The following is a 20632-nucleotide window of genomic DNA, read 5'->3' on the forward strand; positions in this document are numbered from 1 at the left end:
ATCAGGAAGAAATGTCAGTGGACAAAGCAGTATGAGGTGGCTTTCCTAAAGGTAAAGGAAGTGGTGATGTGAGACACTGTACTCACACATTATGATCCACATCACCCAGTGAAACTTGCCTGTGACTCCTTGTCTTATGGTATTGGTGTTGTCATACCACATGTTGTGAGTGATGGAAGTGAACGCCCAATTCTCTTTGCATCACATTCCCTTACTGCTGCAGAGAAAAATTATGCACAGATTGACAGAGATGCCTTAAACCTGGTTTGGGTGTACAATGTTTTAACCAGTAGTTGTATGGGAGAGAGTTTACCATATTTACTGATCATCAACTATTAACATCCATTTTCGATTCACAGAAGAGCCTCCACTAAAAGCAGCAGCATGAATGCAGGGATAGGCTGTGTTTCTTAGAGGACACAGTTATAAGGTTCAAGAGGACAACTAATCATGGAAATGCTGATGTATTGTCCCGTTTACCCTTGGAAAAGGAAATACCTGAAAAATTACTGAATTTACGCTCCTCTTGATATATTCTCCCTAATGCAAATTGAAAGTCTCCCTATTATGGCAGAGATGATCCAAATGGAAACCAGTAAAGGCCCCAGACTGTCTCATTTCCACATGGCAACCCACAATGGCTGGACTGTACAGCAGAAATTCCAGTTCCCCCATTTTTACCCGTGCCGGGATGTAACTTCCCCTGATGGAGGTTGCTTTATGTGGGGTTGCAAGTTGTTGCACTATCTAAGCTGAGAGCTAAAGTGTTGGAGGACCTACATACTAGTCATCTAGGCCTGGTCAAAATGAAAGCATTGGCTCGAGCTTTGTCTGGTGGACTAGATAAATCAGCAGGTAGAGCATCTTCCCATGCACTGTTGGGGGTGCCACCATATCAAGAAGAAAGGTGCTTAGGGCTGTCAGAATCACTTCCTACAGTCCCAGAGTCAACTCTTACAACCACCTTTGATGAGGTCACCGAGCCTGAGATTGTCTTACAGCCACAAGTCTCACCTGTCTAGCAGCGTGAACACTCCTTGTTATGAAAGATGTTATCCCACCAGATTAAGAAATCCTCCTCAGTGATTAAATCTTTCAGCCTGAATAGATCAATTTCAAATTTACTATGCTGTGTATATCTATATAGTAGTTGTATTATATAGTATACTGTGTATATTGTTGAAATGTATTCTGCATTGAGTTGGAGATTATAGCTAAGCAGGGAGGAATGTTGTGCATTTAATACTTAAGTAATATTTGAGTAATTTTGCATGTATATTATTTGATTAAGCATTCTTAGTTGTTGACTCATTACAGGTTCTATGTAAAAGTAGGTGAATGGCATACTTTGTTACACCACTATATCATATGTGTGCAACTGGATACACACCTCTCAGGCCCCCTTGTTTTTATTTCAATTAATTTTATATTTTGTAGTTACAAAACATTATAATGAGCTTTCCTGATTGTGTAGACTGTATTCTTGGACCAGGAAAGGTTGTGCAAGATGTGCGCTCCCAGTAGTTTCCACTGCTGTGCTGCTGATATGAAGAAAGGCGAGTGGTGTGGGTTTTCCATAACAATCTCCTTTGTCTTGTTGATATTAAGAAAGAGGTTTTTTTTTACCTGGCACCAGTCCTCGAGCTCTTCCACCCCCTCCCTGTAGGCCTTCTCATCGTTGTTGGTGATGAGACTCACCACTGACGAGTCATTGACGAACTTGACAACGTGACTTCTCGGGTGTTTGACTGTGCAGTCCTGTGTGAGCAGAGTGTACAGCATTGGGCTCAGCCACAGCGCTGGGGGCACTTGTGTTGAGGATAGTGGGGGAAGGGAAGAGCAGTTGTGCATTCTGATGACCCGGGATTTGTTGGTTAGGAAGTCCAATGCACAGTGGACTAGTTAGACCAAGGAGTAGGAACATGTTCACCAAGGTCTATGGGACAATAGTGTTGAATGCCAAACTGAAATCCAGGAAAATCATTCTGACATGAGCGTCCTTCCCAATTCACAAACTCTTTGCACCAGTCCTCTCCATGGTATCAAACTCTAGTTGCCCCCTTTCTCCTAGTCCCAACAGAATTATTGCTTCCCATCGCATGTCCATATGGTGATCTCTGTTCACAATCATATCTGGTTGATTGATTCCTCTAGATGGGCTTGCATACCACTCGATGAGTTCATCTGCGAGCACAGGGAAAACATAAACCCCTCAGCTGACCCTGCAATGAATATATAGACTTCCTGTTAGCCATTAGATCCATGACCTTCTAAACTCCACAATAACACAACTGAACTCACCCAGTTTAGCCATATCGTCACTGAAGATTGGGACTGAGTTCTTTACAATCTGTCAATTAATCTTTTGTAAAACCTGGTATTATCATCATCAAGTTTATACTGATACATTTGCTGTTATAAAATTTACCTCAGGCTCCATTTTACTTGTCTGAATCTGAGCTCAGTATGAAACCTCAAAGGTTGGCTTTCCATTAAAATGTGCAGTGATGGAATATTTGCTAAAATGTTGTCCAGTAATATGATTCATTATGGTTTAATGCAACTTCTGAACTATGTTCGTTGGAAGTGGTACTGCAGCCTGCTGCCTAAGAGCAATCGTGTCAGGGACAGACACAACTGTATTTATTTTAATATGTACAATAATCTGGTTCGCTGCAGTTTCATGTCATTAACAAGGCTCAATTTACAGCTTTTGTGTTTGACCTAAATCCTACAATGGCCAAATTAACAAGATACATTCCAAAATCAAATAAGTTTTCAAGTTTTAAAAGACATCAGCGTGCTGTAAAATTAAACTTCCTTAACAATGTTAATAACCACCTCCATTCATAGAACTGTTGTTAAAACCTTTTTAAGTTGCTTAGGACTCATGAATGAACATAATTATTTTGTTCCCAACTTTGAAAGCTTGTTTGTTGAATGATGCAGCTGCGCCTTCTTGTATTTCTGAAGAAATGATAAAGACACCAAGTCCCTAGTGCTTATTCAAAAATTTGAATCGTCTCGCTCACCTCTATTTTCTGCTGTTTCATTCATGTTTGGTGCTGTTTCCCAAAAGAAGGCTGTTCACAGCTGTGGACTGCTGTCGCAAGATATGCATTCAGTTATTTGGTATGTGGACCACGGCTGAATGATTCTGAAAAAGCAAGCAGCAAGCAAAATATTCATTGACAATCTAATAACATGGCAGTAACTACTGCCACACTGCTTCAACAATAAATTGCATTTATTTAACAGCTTTCACAGAATTCTTCTTAGTCCATTGGCATGCTTCAGAGTGGAAATTGGTTGGTTGTGTGTGTGTGTGTGTGTGTGCATTCCTTTAACTTGAGGAGGGTGGGAATTGTGCTGCTACTTGCCAGATACCAGATGGTCCTGTACTATTGAGACTTCAGCACAAGAGCAAGGAGGCCAGAAAGCTGGAAGTTTAGCTCTGCTGTGTCGACTTAATACGCTCGCATTCATGGCTACCTACTCAGATGCATGTTTGTACTCAGGCCACGTATCCCATCAGACAAAAATGCAAGTTCCCATCTACAGATCCCCCTCCCCCTTCATCCATTCCTTTTTTAGGCTCTTCTCTTCCACTCTCCTTCACACTTCACTCTCCTGCCCCTTCCTTGACAGCCCCATCCTTCTTCTTCCTTCTCATTTCCCCCATTCTCCCTCTCTCCACCCCTGTCTCCTTCTTTCACCGAACCCCACTCTCCAACCTCCACGCTCACACTGTTCACTCTCCCTCTCTCAACATCCCAAATTACTTTTACAGGGGCAATATCAAAAAAAAAACACCTTTTCTTGTGTATTTTCACATGTGGCTTGGCACTCCTCTCAACTGGGGCATTGTCCAGAAACATAAGGAGATATTATGGCAGTCAAAATCTTGGTTAAAGAAGTAGATTTTTAGAGAAAATTGGAGAGGAGTTGAGCTTTGAAGATGGAACTCCAGAGGCAGTGTAGCTAGCTAGTCTTTGGCCACAATAATGAATCAGGAAAATAGGGCTATATAAAAGGCCAGAGTTGGGGGGAGTCAAGGATCCTAACTGTATAGGTTTATGTTACCTGTAAGTATTCCTCTAAGAGTTCCAGGTTCCTCCCTCATAGGTTGTAGGTGGGTAGGTGAATTGGTGGCTGTAAATTACCACTGGAGGGGTGAAGAGAATGGGGGCTGGGGCTGATGGAAGGGGCTGATGGGCATAGGAGAGAGAATAGGCTACAGTGAAATGTGGAGGAATGAGACGGTTGATACGGAGGTAGCATAGATTTGAAGGACTGAATGGGCTCCTTCTACCTCAATAGGAAATATGAGAAACAAAGAGCACTAGGGAAAACTATAGAGACAGAAATGGTGCTTGTTTTCAAAGCCATCTTCCCTGTCTCAGACTACCCCAATTTACATTGCATTTTTTCATTTGATGCAAAGATTCAGCACATCATTTAAAACTTTGACAAACATCTATTGATGTGTGGTGAAGAGTATATAGACTGGTTGCATCATGGCCTGATATGGAAACACCAATTCCCTTGAAAGGAAAATCCTACAAAAAGTAGTGGGTGTGGCTAAGTCCATCACAGGTAAAGCCCTCCGCACCACTGAGCACACCTACGTGAAACATGGCCACAGAAAAGCAGCATCCATCGTCCTGGATCCCCACCACCCAGGTGATGCTCTCTTCTCACTGCTGCCATCAGAAAGAAGGTACAGGATCCTGAGAACCCGCACCACCAGGTTCAGGAACAGTTATTACCCCTCAACCATCAGGCTCTCGAACCAGTGGGAATAATTTCACTCAACTTCACCCATCTTGTCACTGCACATTTCCCACAGCCTATGGACTCCCTTTCAAGGACACTTCATCTCATGTTCTCAATATTTATTATTATTTTTTTTATTTATTTATTTTTGTATTTGCACAGTTTGTCATCTTTTGCATACTGGTTTTTTATCCTGTTGGGTGCATACCTTCACTGATTCTATTGTGTTTCTTGCATTTAGTGTGAATGCCTGCCAGAAAATAAATCTCAGGGTTATATATGGTGAAATATTATAATTATAAATTCACCTTGAGTTTTGAACGTTAATATTGTGGCTTGATTTTAGAAAGCAACAGCCTGAAAAGAGGGCTTTAATTGTTGCACTGAAAACCGCTGTTGGAATAGCTAAGAATTAGTGTAGAAAAAAAAGCTATGTAAATCTATGTCAATGATATTGAAGGATTGTTTCATTGTAATCACATGAATAACTAGGAATATTTATAGTGAATAACAAATCATAGCCAACATAATCTTGACAAGATGATTCGTCAGCATCGGTTCCTCTGTAGAGATCCTTTGTTCATGTGGGAAGCTTTATATCTGTCTGGAGCTCTTATTTACAGCTAAAGGGCTAACAATATCTGATTTATGTTTATTAGTCTGATAAATGAAGGACTGTAATGCTTGTGTAATGTTAATCATCTGTTGTTTTGGATTAGGAAAGTGCGCTGGTTGTTGTCCCCTGCCTCATAGTGGGACATAACGAAGCTAATCCACCATGCACATCAATTGCTTTCCATTCTAGAATCACATGGCAAATGCGGCTAAATAAGAAAAAAGAAAACTAGTTGGAAGTTTTTTACATTGTGACTTTCACTCTTCTCAACCGATTGGCAATAACCCAATCCTTTTGTGCAAGGGACAAGGCAAAGGAAACAAAAATCCTAAATTATTAATTTCCCAGCGTACCATTTCAAACAAGGTTTCATTAATTGCCCCTTTGTTTTGTTTATTATGTGTAACCCTATCACTGGGGTTCGTATACAAACTTGGCTTGTCAGCTAACAGCCCCGTGATTCAGCGGTGAGAAGGTCATCTTCCATAAGCAACTCACATCTAGGGTCAGTATGATTTGGGTTCAACCAAACAAAAAAATTGGGATGTTCCACTTAAGGAACATTGATTATATGAGCGCTGTGTAAACACTGCCCCATGCAAAGTTATCATTCACCAGAAAAATCACAGATCGTACACCGGCATAAATTTACCAAGTAAATATGTCTACCAATATTTCAACTTTAGCAAGCAGTTAACAGAAAAAGAAAAGAAAAAGAAAAGGGCCTATTACAGTTAAACCAGTCTAAATGTGTACATAAGCATTGGAGCTAATTTCTGTAGTCGCTGGGTGTATTGCTTTGATTACTCATGTGCTAAACCTACATTGTGCGTGGAGGACACCGGCCAAAGTTCGAACTTCCCTCGAAGACTGTTTGGAACAAACAGGCTAACTCAGGAGTATTGGCACTTCCTCCATTAGACAATTAGTCTGCACAAAGCACTTCTTACAAGAGGGTCTCCCCTTCGGGTGGGATCCTCCCAGCATCTTCCCTCATGCTCTTCTCTCCGCACCTCCTGTCAAAGGACCCCAAACCAGACTACAGTCCTTCAGAAATCCGATCCCGCCCAGCTCTCTCAAATCTTCCATAGCATCCCAGTGGACAAAATGCTACCATGACAAGCCCGATTGGCTGACACAACATTCCTAAGTTGGACAAAATGGCTCCTTATCTTTAACCGAAGCCAAAATGCTAGTCTACGAAGCTTACTAACAAGGCACATTGCACTTGCAGAAAACTGCTGAAGTAAAAATGTCTCACAGCATAGCAGTAGAAATCTTAACCAGAGCATTACAGGTGAATCATGTCAAACAAAGAGCAATACCTGTTGTGTGTGTCGTACTATACCTTCTATTATTTCTTGGTATCAATGAAAATATTTATATCTTTTAAATCTCATCAAACAATGGTCCCAAATCTGGTCTTTGCCCACAGGCAGAAATGGCATGTGCTGCAATGCATTCTGAGGAAATGCCATTGTTATGTTAATATTGGTGAAACACCCATCCCCATCTATAACATATTGAGTACTTCCGATCACCATTCACAACATACAGAGTGATTGCAAATCAAAGATCAATCAGAATCAGGTTTATTAAACATGAAATATGTTCGTTTGTGGCAGCAGTACAGTGCAACATATAAAATAGACTATAAATTAATATATGCAGGGTAAGAAAGAGAGCAACATTAGTGACATTCAGAAATGATGGTGGAGGGGAAGAAGCTGTTCCTCAAGTATTGAGTACAGATCTTCAAGCTCCTGTACCTCCTCCCTGATGGTAGCAATAAGAAGAGTGCTTGTGCTGGGTTGTGATAGTCCTCAGTGATAGATGCCACCATTTTGAGGCATCACCTTCAGAAGATGTCCTCAATGCTGGAGAAGGATCATGATGGAGTTGGCCGAGGTAGGTTAAAACCCTCTGCTGCTTTTTTTGATCTTGTACAGTGATCCCTCCATACCAGACAGTGATGTAACCAGATAGAATGTTCTGCACAGTACAATTGCTAGAGTCTTTGATGACATACAAAATATCCTCAGATTGCCAATGAAATATCGCCACTGGTGTGCCTTGTACATAATTGCATCAAGGTGCTGGGCTCAGGATAGACCTACGAGATGTTGACGCACAGGAAACTTGAAACTGCTCACCCTTTCCACTGCTGATCTCTTGAGTGATGTATGTTGGGCAGTAGGAAAGGATATTTGGCTGAGCTAGACCTGTTGCTCCTGTATTCCTACGAATGAATGCCACATCAGTGATTTTACATCAGGCGATGCCAGCCAATTACCTGCTCCTTTCCTGCCCAGTAATGCAGTACTGAGCAACAAGAAGCTCAGATAATGAAGTATAGGTATCAGTGGCATATTCAGTACTCAACATGCATAGCAACCTGTTAGCTCTTAATTCTTTGCAGTTCAGAAGAATGAGGGATGGTTTTATTGAAAACCAAATGGGCATGATGGGATTGATGCTACATTACCAGGGGAGTCTCAAATGAAGGGACATGGTTATAAAAGGGATAACCATTTAAAACTGAGATGCACAGGAATTTCATCTCTGGCACTCTCTGTTCTATAGTTGTGGAGTCTGGATCATTGGGGTATTTAAAAGAAGATTTTTTTTTAACTGAATCCAGAGTTCTGGGGAACTGGCACAGAAAAGGAATTGAAGACTGGGGAAGATCAGATTAAATGATGGGGCAGGCTTGAGGGGATAGCTAGCCAACTTCTCCTTTTCCTCCTCCCTCTTTTTCTTCTTTCTTTCATGTGTGGCAAATGTTATTTTTTGTAACATCAAATAAACTATGACGGGAGATCATCAAAGAGATGGGTGACATTTTGAGTCAAGACCCTTCAGTATTTTATTGCTGCTTCTGGCCTTTGCATTCTTTTATCTCCATTCTTTTCTCTACTTCCTCTTGTGATTTCCCCTTGTTGCTCTGTACACATTGTTCTGCTGTGTTCACCATCAGCATGAGGCACCCTCTGCCCAAAACATTGACTTTCCATTCATTTCCTTAGATGCTCTCTGACTTGTTGTGTTCTGTCAGCATTTTGAACATGTGTTGAAATAATACTTGGTCTTTTCACAGGACATTCAGAAGTCCACCAATGTCGTATATCAGTCCCATCATGTGAGTCGAAACAAGAGAGGCCAGGTCATTGGCACTCGGAGAGGATTCCGTGGTTGCACTGTCTGGCTAACAGGTAACATGTTATGTTAAACCAGCATCCCTGAAAATCCATTAACATAATCATGGCTTTAGTGTAGGTACATAATTGCGTACAAATTCCTTTCTCTGAGTCATAAGAATGCAGAGTATAGCAAGATGCATGCTAGTCCTGGGGTTGATACCAAACATCGAAGCCCGAACATCGAACAGAATTTCGGAAGTCAAAGCCCTGAAGTCCATTGGGGAAGTTGGATGCTCATTGTCCACGAATCCACTGGAAGCCCAGAGTCCTGCCCTGAGGTTGGAGGGCTGTCTCTGTGGGTGGGTGGGAGGGAGGGAAGGGGCTTGCTTTGCTGTTGTTTGTTACTTCGTGTTTTGTTTTGTTATATTGTGTTCTGTGTGGTTCTGCTGAGCATTGTGGGTATGCAATGTTGGCACCGGAATGTGTGGTGACCCTCGCAGGCTGCCCCCAGCACATCCTTTGGTTAACACAAATGACACATTTCACTGTATGCTTAGATGTATAGGGAATAAATCTGAATCTGATATTAGGGAGCTGTAAGAACAAGTATAACTGATTTATTCAGCTCTCTAATTATACTGCTTTCATGGATGGCTCTTAATTCATATTAGCCAAACTCTACAGAGCTTTCCTCCTTTTGAAAAGAAAATGATTTTTTGTCTGCATTACTTACACATTTTACCTTTTCAAAGGTTTCCTGAGTCATTTTGATCTGTTCCAGAGAACCTGTGTCATTGGTGCTGAATCTACTTGTGGTCTGGAGGAAGGTGTCCTTCCTGACTTAATTCCATAGAATCTGGTGTTGATGCTTCTGCAACTACTGATTAACTTCTGAAATAGACTCACAATTACAAAAGTCTCTGATATCCATGCTTATAATACCAGAGTTCTTCTTGCAAAGCTCTGTGGAGCATTGTACTTTCACTACATTTGCTATAAAATGTAGTCGCCACTAAACACAGCCAAGTTAACAAGTCCATCATGATTAGCATGTAGCTTCATGTACTCTGTACACTGTAGTCTTACGTATTCAAACATCTCTCTGGCTCGATCATCCTCTTTTCTGTATAATTTTAGACAATACTTTTTGTGCCTTCTTGGCAAACTCCATTACTGTGACTGGAAATTTATTTTAAATTATTTATTTTTATTGCGTTAGAATGCAGAATAAGCCCTTCTGGTCCTTTGAGCTGCGCCGCCCAGCAACCCCAATTTAGCCCTAGCCCAATCAAGGGTCAATCTACAATGACCAATTAACCTACTAACTGGTACACCTTTGGATTGTGGGAGGAAACTGGATAACTACATCTACTCCAAGTGCATTGATTTAAGAATTGAGCCAGATTGAAAAGGTCAGGGTGTTGGGACCACAGGCGAGGGCTGGTTCTGCCTGGGTTTGTTCAGTTCGTCTCACTGTTCCACAATGGTTACTCAGCTTCGCACTGAACTGAGGTTGTAGCCTGCTCCAGCTGCAAACATGCCTGGCTTCAAGTCCTTTTTAAAAATTCAATTGTTCGCATAATTTGATTTTTTTTTCTCTCTCTCTGCACATTGGGTGTTAGCTGTTTATTTTTGAAGGATTCTTTTGAGGTTTCTTTGTCTTGTGGCTCCTTGTAAGCAAATATCAATGTTGTGTAATATTGACATACATTGATAATAAATGTAGTTTGAATTGCAGCTCCTTAGAGATAGTATTAAGGAAATCAGGGTGCAGCTGGATGATCTTCAGCTTATAAGGGAGAAGGAGGAGGTGACAGATAGGGTATACAGGGAGGTAGTCACCCCTATGCAGGTATGTGGGTGACTGCCAGGAGAGAGAAAGGGAAATGGTAGCCATTGCTGAGTACCCCTGTGACCATTCCCCTCAATAATAAGTAGACAGCTTTGGATACCGTTGGGGTTGGTGGGAACGATTTACCAGGAGGAAGCCACAGTAACCAGGTCTCTGGCATTGAGTCTGGCTCTGTGGCACAGAAGGGAAGGGGGAGGGGAGAGAAAATGGGTGCAGTAGTGTTGTGGGAGGGGGCAAGGGAATTCTATAATTGGTGCAGTGGACATCTTTGGAACGTGGGAGGAAACTGGTGCACCCAGTGAAAACCCACGGGGTTACGAGGAGAACGTACAAACTTCATACAGACCATGGCTAAACTGTATATTAAGTGTCAAGATTATACTTACACATCCTGCATCGAAATTCTCATAACACACTGATATAAACTTTTACTTCAACCTTTTAGATTTTATGTGAGAATATACTGAGGTAACAGAGGGATCCACTTTTGAATTTTCCATATGATTCCAATTTAGGACCATCATTTGTAAGAATGGATGGTGGTCAAGAAAAATTAATCCCGTTTTCCTTGAGTGACTACAACTTTGCATCCAGTATCCGTGGCAATAAGTGCAATTTTAAATGTATGCTGTATGTTGTATCATAGATGACCCAAGTTGTTCTTATATAAGTCATGTGACATTTACAACCTTTCCCCTAATCCCTTTGCTTACCTTTCTTCAATAACTGGTGTCACAGCATCAACACTGTTGTGAGATCTAACACAATCTGGCATGATAGCAAACTCTGCCTAAGAATGGAAAACAATGTAACCCATTGGGTCAGACAGTGTCATTAGAGGGTAAGAAATGGCTGACATTTCAGACCAAGACCCTGCAACAGAACTGAGATGGGCAGTCATAAGGGGAGAGGGGAGAGGGGTAAGGCAGGGGCTGGCAGGTGATGGGTGGACCTAAATGGAGTGAGGATGATGGGCAGAGGGGGGCAGGTGAGGGAGGGGATGTAGTGGAATTGGAAGTCAAAGGCAGGAAGGTGATGAGCAGGGGTACTGTAGATGTGATGCTGGACTCCAATAAGTAAGAGAGGTGATTATTGGATCGGGTACGAGAGGGCTGATGGGCAGAAGTAAGTGAGGGTCGGAGACCCTGTGTAGCTAATAGGAGGACAGAAGTGGGATGGGTGGGGGCGGGGGGGGAACAGTGAGAGCAAAACTGGATGATGGGCCAGAGGAGAGTTTGAGGATAAAAAGAGGGTGGAGGACCTGATTGGACTGGAAGGAGTTGGTGGTTAGGGGGAAGGTAGGGGACAGGGAAAGCAGGTTATCTGAATTTTGAAATTTTAGTCTTTGTACTATCTGGTTGTAGATTGCCCAGGGAAAATATGAGGTACAGTTATTCAAGTTTGTGTTTGGTATCAGCCTAAGTGTGAAGAAGGCCATGGATGGACAGGTCAATGTAGGAATGGCAGGGCAAGAGTTTGTTGCTGTTGACACAGCACAAGGTTTAAAAAGAGGTTGGGAGCTTTCAGCTTTTTGGCAGGCTGAAATCAGTTTGAGAATTTGTTTGTTAACAATGCAGTGTGAGGTTTAAAAAGAGCTCAGGAGCCTTCAGCTTCTTTTCCACAGGCAGCAATCATGCAGGGCCAATAAAAAGAAAGGAGCTGTAAGTGGAGCAGCCATTGTGTGAGTGGGCAGTTGTTAGAGTAGTCCAGCTTTGGCTTAACTGGCTTAGGTGAGAACAGGCTTGGTCAAGAACAGCCGGAGGTTCTGAGTAAGTAAGAAAGTTTCTTGTAATTTTTTCCCTCTGAAAGTAATAACTAGTGCACTGAGAATGGATCTGGAGGTAGTGGTTCATTGCTTGTGTGATATGTGGTAAATTTGGGAAACCTCCAGCCTCCCTGACAACTACACCTGCTCGAAGCGCATCGACTTAAGTATTGGGCCAGATTGAAAAGGTCAGGGTGTTGGGACCGCAGACGAAGGCTGATTCTGCCTGGTTTTGTTCAGTTCTGCTCGCTGTTCAACAATGGTTACTTAGCTTCGCACTGAACCGAGGTTGTAGTGGGAATAAAGAGGCCTTTTCTGATTGGCTGCCAGTGACTAGTGGTTTGCTGCAGGGTTAGTGTTGGGGCTACTTCTTTCAACATTGTATGCCAATGATTTAGATGAAGGAATTGTTCACTTTGTGGCCAGGATCGTGGATGATATGAAAACAGATGGAGGGGCAGGCAGTGTTGAGGAAGCAGAGTGTATTCAGAAGGATTTAGACAGATTAGGAAAAGAAGTAGCAGTTGGAATATAATGGTAGGGAAGTGTATGGTCATGCACTTTGGCACAAGGAGTGAAGGAATGGACTCTTTTCTAAAAGGGGAGAAACTTCAAAAATTACAGGTGCAGAAGGACCTGGAAGTCCTCATGCAGGATACCCTAAAGGTTAACTTGCAGGTTGAGTCACAGTAAGGAAGGCAAGTGCAATGTTGGCATTCATTTTGAGTCGACTAGAATATAAAAGCAAGGATGTAATGATTAGGGTTCATAAGGCATTGGTCAGACTGCACTTGGAAATTTGTGAGCAGTTTTGGGCCACTTATCTAAATAGAAGATATGCTGGCATTGGAGAGGGTCCAGAGGAGGTTCACAAGAATTATCCCAGGAATGAAAGGGTTAACATTTAAGTCACATTTAATGGCTCTGGACAGTACTATCTGGAGTTTAGAAGAATGAGCGGGGATCTCATTGAAACCTATCAAATGTTAAAAGGCTTAGACAGCAGATGTGAAGAGGATGTTTCCTTTAGCAGGGGATCCCAGGCCTAGAGCGCACAGCCTCAGAATTGAGAGATGTCAATTTAGAACAGAGATGAGGAAAGGATTCAGTAGCCAGAGGGTAGTAAATCTGTGGAATTCATTTCCATGGATGGCAGTGGACGCCAACTTATTGAGTATACTTAAGGCAGAGGTTGATAGCATCTTGATGATTCAGGGCATCAAAGATGACGGGAAGCAGGCAGGAGAAGGGGGTTTAAGGGGTGATGGATCAGCCATGATGGAGTGGCAGAGCAGACTCGGTGGTACAAATGGCCTATTTCTGCTCCTATATCTTATCATTCTGCAGCCTTGTGATAACGTAGGGTTGCATGTGAATAAAGATGTTTTATTGTCTATCAAATATTCTGCCATTTTATTCTACATTCTTCGATGCATTTATATTGGATAGATTTAATTTGGTGAAGGGTTTGATTCCGGGCAAATCTGTGGGTAGATCCTGTGATGTGAACAATAGATATTGCTTATCATCAACTGACTCTAGTAGCCACTTTGTAATCACCACAGACTCTTGTCTGTATTCATATAGCTGGCATTGCCTAGTTGTTCTCCTTTTACTTCATTCAACCTCTTCTTCTAATTAATCTAACCACAAATCTGTGTACTTAGCCCCCTGCTCTACTCACTTTAGATTGGCTAAGCACAGCTCCAAAGCCATCTTCATGTTTGCTGGCGACACCACTGTCGTAGACCGAACCCATGCTGGTGAAGAATCAGCATAAAAGAGGGAGATTGAAAATCTGGCTTATTGGTGCCAGAACAACAACCTCTTACTCAATATTAGCAAAATCATGGAGCTGATTATTGACGTCAGGAGGAGGAAACCAGAGGTCCATAGGCCAGGAGGATCAGAGATAAAGGGTCAGCAAGTTAAAATTCCTCAATGTTATCGTTTCGGACGACCATTCCTGGGCCCAGCACATAAGCGCAATTAGGAAGAAAGCACGATACCGCCTCAACTTCCTCAGGAGTTTGTGAAGGTTTGGCCTAACATCTAAAACTTTGACAAACTTCTATAGATGTGTGGTGGAGAGTATATTGACTGGCTGCATCACAGCCTGGTATGGAAACTCTAATGGCCTTGAACATCAAATTCTACATAAAGTAGTGGAGACAACCCAATCCATCACAGGTAAAGCCCTCCCCACCATTGAACACATCTACATGGAGCTTTATCTCAGGGAAGCAGCATCCATCATCAGGGACCCCACCACCCAGGGCATGCTCTCTTCTTGCTGCTGCCATCAGGAAGATGGTACAAGAGCCCTTGGGTTCACACCACCCAGATTCAGGAATTAGTAAGTTATCAGGCTCTTGAACTAAAGGAGATAACTTCACTCAACGTCACTTGCTCCATACATACTATGGACTCACTTTCAAGAACTCTTCATCTCATGTTCTTGTAATTTATTACTTACTAATTATTATAATTTCTTTCTTTATCTATTTGCACGGTTTGTTGTCTTTTGCATATTGGTTGAACACCCAAGCTGGTGCAGTCTTTCATCGATTCTATTATGATTATTATTTCATTATGGATTTATTGAAGGTGCCCACAAGGAAATAATCTCAGGGTTGTATACGGTGACATGTACTTTGATAATAAATTTACTTTGATCTTTGAACTTTGTTTCCAATTTATTCTTCAAAGCACTGGGACGAAGTGGGGCTTCCAGTAGACCAGTTTGCACCTGGGTTACTGTGGAAATTTATATTGTACAAGTCACACAAATATTCTTAAGCATGCATTCACGCACTCCCAGATGTAGCCAACTGCGAGCCTGAATCATCCATGCTGAACACTCCTTTCCAGTATAGCTTCAATTTTCTGAACTAATCGTTGCCAGTCATTGCTGATTGATTAGTAGAAACAAGCATTAGTGATTTAATTGGTGTTCGTTGTGATGCTCTAAGCACTGTATGTCATGGTCCGGATCGGGGTTCCTTTAAATTTACTTTGTTTATGTTACGATCCGGACCGTTGACTCTCTGTTTCCCTTTGGTTTCCTGTTTTCCCATGTCCCTCGGTCTTGGTGATTGGAGGCAATTTACTCTCAGCTGAACCGGCAGTTTATAGTCTCCAGCTTTCAGCCGTTCAGGTGAGAGCGTTCTGTCACAATGGGGGGTATTGGGAACAAGGGCGGCTCCAAGTACCAAGTCCTGGCCCTGGCGGTCTGTGATTCTGAGTCCTAGCCCAGACCCTTAGTCCCAGCCTAGTCCTTGGCCTGAGTCCTTGTCCAGTACGCTATTCCTGCTTCTGTTTTGCTCTCCTTGGATCGAGCAATAAACTCAATTAAGTTAACCTCACAAGATGTGTCTTGCATTTGGGTCCACCCTTGCTCCCAACGTCCCCCATTGTGACACTGTATCAATGGACGCCACATGAATATGCCCTGCTGAAGGGTCTCACCCTGAAATGTCGACTGTTTACTCTTTTCCATAGATGCTGACTAGCCTGCTGAGTTCCGCCGGCATTTTGCGTCTGTTGCTGTCCACATGAATATGATTTCACGTCGTTCTCCATTCTTTTCTGACCACACCATAGCAAAATAAGTAGACATGCCCACAGCTGAGTAATCTGCTGCTGAGTTATTGTTCCTGTTTTTTTTCCTGTTTCTCTGCGGGCACTGTGGAGTTGGTCTTATTTTCTTATTGCATTCTTTTGGGTCCTTTGCTTTGCCACTGCCTATTAAGCAAACAAATCTCGAGATTGTATTATTTATGATATAAATAATTGTATTATTGTATATGTATATATACAATATGTATATTGTATATGTTGATAATAAATGCACTTTGAATATTTGAATCTGTAGATGTATTGATAATTAAACAATAATTTTACTTGCAACTGATAATGCTTTCTGCTGCTGCCATTAGTTAAACCTAATTCTCATTGTTTTTTTTATTTAATATAATTTTTATTAAATTTTCAAAAAGAATACATGAAAAGATAAAATCTACCCACCCCCCCCTCCCCTTAACCCTCCTCCCCCCCCCATATATAGTCCTACCTAAAAAGAGAGAAAGAGAAAAAAAGAAAAGAACCGCCTGGTTATTGGAAGGTTTCCACATGCTCCATGGAATTCAAAATAAATTTGGTATAATTATTCGTTACTTTTCCCAAGTGACCAAAATCTTTATCGGAGCACTTAAATATGCCATCCTATCTTTTGTAAATAAGGGCGCCAAAAATGCAAAAATGTTACATATTTATCTCTTAAATTATAAGTAATTTTTTCAAGTGGAATAGAACTAGCCATTTCATTATTCCAACGATCCATACTTAAATACGCATCAGATTTCCAAGTAACTGCTATAGTCTTCTTAGCTACTGCCAATGCAATTTTTATAAATTCTTTCTGATATTTATTCAATTTAAGTTTCGGTTTTATCCCTTCAATATCACCTAATAGAAATAGTACAGGGTTATGTGGAAGTTGAATTCCAGTAATTTGTTCCAATAAGACTCTTAAATTTATCCAAAAGGGTTGAATTTTAAAACAAGACCAAGTAGAATGTAAAAAAGTACCAATTTCTTGATTACACCGAAAACATTTATCAGATAGATTTGAATTTAATCTATTTATTTTTTGTGGTGTAATATATAATTGGTGTAAAAAATTATATTGTACTAATCTAAGTCGAACATTTATTGTATTTGTCATACTGTCAAGACAAAGTCTTGACCAATTTGTTTTATCAATATTAATATTCAGATCTGTTTCCCATTTTTGCTTTGACTTATGAATTCTTTATTTAATTGTCTGTTCTTGAATCAAATTATACATACAAGAAATAAATTTTTTAATTTTCCCTTTTTGAATTAAAATTTCAATTTCATTAGGCTTTGGCAAAAACATTGTTTGACTCAGCTTACCTATTAAGTAAGCCCTTAATTGAAAGTAACAAAAGGAAGTATTATTAGATATTTTATATTTATCCTTTAATTGTTCAAATGACATCAATATACCTCGCTCAAAACAGTCTCCTATAAATTTAATCCCTTTTTGGTACCAATTATATAAAAGTTGATTATTCATTGTAAAAGGAATAAGTCTGTTTTGGAACAAAGGTCTCCTTGCTAATAGAGATTTCTGTGTTTCCTTATCAACATTTATCTTATTCCATAGATCAATCAAATGTGTTAATATAGGAGATTCTTTCTTTTCCCGTATCCATTTAGATTCCCATTTATATATAAAATCTTCAGGTTTATTTTCTCCTATCTTGTCTAGTTCTATTTTAATCCATGCTGGTTTTTGATCATCAAAAAAAGATGCAATAAATCTAAGTTGATTTGCTTTATAGTAGTTTTTAAAGTTTGGAAGTTGTAATCCTCCTAACCCAAATTTACATGTCAGTTTTTCCAATGATATTCTTGACATTTTACCTTTCCAAAGAAATTTTCTCACACATTTATTTAACTCTTGAAAAAATTTCTGCGGCAATTGTACTGGTAATCTTTGAAACAAATACTGTAGTCTAGGAAATATATTCATTTTTACAACATTGACTCTACCTACTAATGTTATTGGTAGTATCATCCATTTGTCAAGATCTTCTTGAATTTTTTTCAATAGTGGTAAATAATTAAGTTTATATAAATTCTTTACATCATTATCAAGTCTTATACCTAAATACTTTATACCATTTACCGGCCATCTAAATTGGGTTACTAATCGACATTGACTATAGTCTCCTTTAGTAAAAGGTAAAATTTCACTTTTATCCCAGTTTATTTTGTAACCTGATACCTTCCCATATTCATCCAATCTAGAAGATAATTTATGTAACGAATGTTGTGGGTTTGTTAAATATATCAAAACATCATCGGCAAAAAGATTAATTTTATATTCCTCTTGGTTAACTCTAAAACCCATAATATCCGGATCAATTCTAATTAGTTCTGCTAATGGCTCTATCGCCAATACAAATAAAGCAGGTGATAGTGGACAACCTTGTCTAGTTGACCTTTTTAACTGGAATGGTATTGAAATTTGAGAGTTTGTCACTACTTTAGCTCTAGGGTTAGAATTTAAAGTTTTAATCCAGTTTATAAAAGATGTTCCTAACCCATATTTTTCTAATACTTTAAATAAAAAATCCCATTCTAATCTATCAAATGCTTTTTCTGCATCCAAAGCTACTACTATACTCTTCTCATCTCTTTTTTGTGCCAAATGAATTATACTGAGTAGCCGAGTTACATTATCTGCCAATTGTCTATTTTTAATAAATCCTGTTTGATCCATATGTATTAATTTTGGTAAATATTTAGATAATCTATTCGATAAAATTTTTGCTATTATTTTATAATCCGTATTCAATAAAGAAATAGGTCTGTATGATGTTGGTTTCATAGGATCTCTGTCCTTTTTTGGCAATACTATTACAATCGCTGTTGAAAAAGATTCTGGAAGTTTATGTATTTTTTCTGCTTGACGTATTAGTTCCATAAAAAGAAGAAATAATAAATCTTTAAATTTTTTATAAAATTCAGGTGGAAAACCATCTTCTCCTGGAGATTTATTACTTTGGAGTGATCCTAAAGCTTCTTCAACTTCTTTTAATGTAAGGGGCATATCTAATCCCCTCTGTTCTTCCAAATTCAATTTTGGAAGAAAAACTTGTGATAAAAACCTTTCTATCTCATTAACATCATTTTGGGATTCTGATTGATATAATTCAGAATAAAAATTTTTAAAGGTTTCATTTATTTCAAGAGGTTTATAAGATATTTTATTTGTCCTTGTTCTAATTGCATTTATTGTTTTGGAAGCTTGTTCTGTTTTCAACTGCCAGGCAAGAATTTTATGTGCTCTCTCACCTAACTCGTAATACCTTTGTTTAGTTCTTATAATTGCTTTTTCCGTTCTAGATGTCTGAAGCATATTATATTGTAATTTCTTATTGAGAAGTTGTCTTCGTTTTTCTTCTGACATATATCTTTGAGATTCTTTTTCTATTCTTGTAATCTCTTTTTCCAATTGATCTAGTTCTGCCATATATTCTTTCTTAATTTTAGACGTATAACTTATTATCTGGCCCCTAAGATATGCTTTCATCGCATCCCATAATATAAATTTATCCTCCACTGAATGAAAACTTGTATCCAAAAAAAATTGAATCTGCTTTTTCATAAAATCGCAAAAATCTTGACGATTTAATAATGTTGAATTAAATCTCCATCTATAAGCCACTTCTTCCTTATCAACCATTATTATTGTCATTAATAAAGGAGAATGATCTGATAATATTCTTGCTTTATATTCCATATTTTTCACTCTGTGTTGAATATGCATTGATAATAGAAAAAAATCTATCCTTGAGTAAGTTTTATGTCTATGGGAATAGAACGAATAGTCTCTTTCTTTAGGATTGATTCTTCTCCATATATCAATCAAATTTAAATCTTTCATCAATGATAAAGTTAAATTTACTACCTTCGATTTTATAACAGCCTTGGTTGATCTATCTAAGACTGGGTCTAAGCAAAAATTAAAGTCTCCTCCAATTAATATTTTTTCATGTGCATCCGCCAAATTCAAAAAAGCTCCTTGTATGAATTTTGCATCATTTTCGTTTGGTGCATAAATATTCATAAAAGTCCATAGTTCGGAAAAAAGTTGACAATGTATAATCACATATCTCCCCGCAGAATCAGTTATTACATTTTGTATTCTAATTGGTAACATTTTATTGATCAAAATTGCTACTCCCCTCGCTTTTGAATTAAATGAAGCCGCAACAACACTACCCACCCAGTCTCTCTTTAGTTTCTGATGTTCTATTTCTGTTAGGTGCGTTTCCTGTAAAAAAGCTAAATCTATCTTCATTTTTTTAATATATGTTAAGATTCTTTTTCTTTTCACTGGTCCATTAAGCCCATTAACATTAAAACTCAAAAAATTCAATAAATTAGTCATTATTCTTAACAAAGTTACTCCAATCTAAAACATTACTTATCTTCTCAACTCTCATAGTTCCTTGGGGAATTTCTTTAAACTTCACCATGTTGCTATGTGTTCCCCCCCCCCCCAACCTTCCAGGCAAAAAGAAAAAAAGATAGAAAAAAAAAGAAAAAAAAAACAAAATACCCCCCCACTAATGTTGTGAATGAAAAGATACACAACACTACCCCCCTCCATTTTACGGGTCGCGGCAAAAGCCACACTTGCACACATGATTAAAGTAGCAATCGATCAGTGCTTCTTCCAGCTCCCCTGCAACAAAAAAAGTTATATATATAGACAAAATTAGTATTACTATTCCCAATTAATTTCCTCCAGTGTTAACCTTTCTTACCCCCCTCATATAATTAATAATATATTTATATATTCATCCAGCTTCAAAAATTCAACAAGTCCATTCTTTAACCCAATCTTCATCTTCAATCTATCTCTCTCTCCTGAGTTTGTTCTT

The 20632-nt window shown here is 39.4% G+C and overlaps 1 protein-coding gene across 1 annotated transcript in view; it reads left to right on the forward strand.

The window, feature by feature from the left end:
* Positions 1-20632, forward strand: part of papss2b (3'-phosphoadenosine 5'-phosphosulfate synthase 2b) — a 91952-nt gene that overhangs the window by 23194 nt on the left and 48126 nt on the right. The window contains exon 2 of the mRNA XM_072239248.1: positions 8490-8604. Coding sequence (XP_072095349.1) covers positions 8490-8604 — 115 coding nt within the window. The remainder of the gene's footprint in view (positions 1-8489; positions 8605-20632) is intronic.

Source organism: Mobula birostris, chromosome 21, assembly GCF_030028105.1.
Source record: "Mobula birostris isolate sMobBir1 chromosome 21, sMobBir1.hap1, whole genome shotgun sequence".
Taxonomy (NCBI): domain Eukaryota; kingdom Metazoa; phylum Chordata; class Chondrichthyes; order Myliobatiformes; family Myliobatidae; genus Mobula; species Mobula birostris.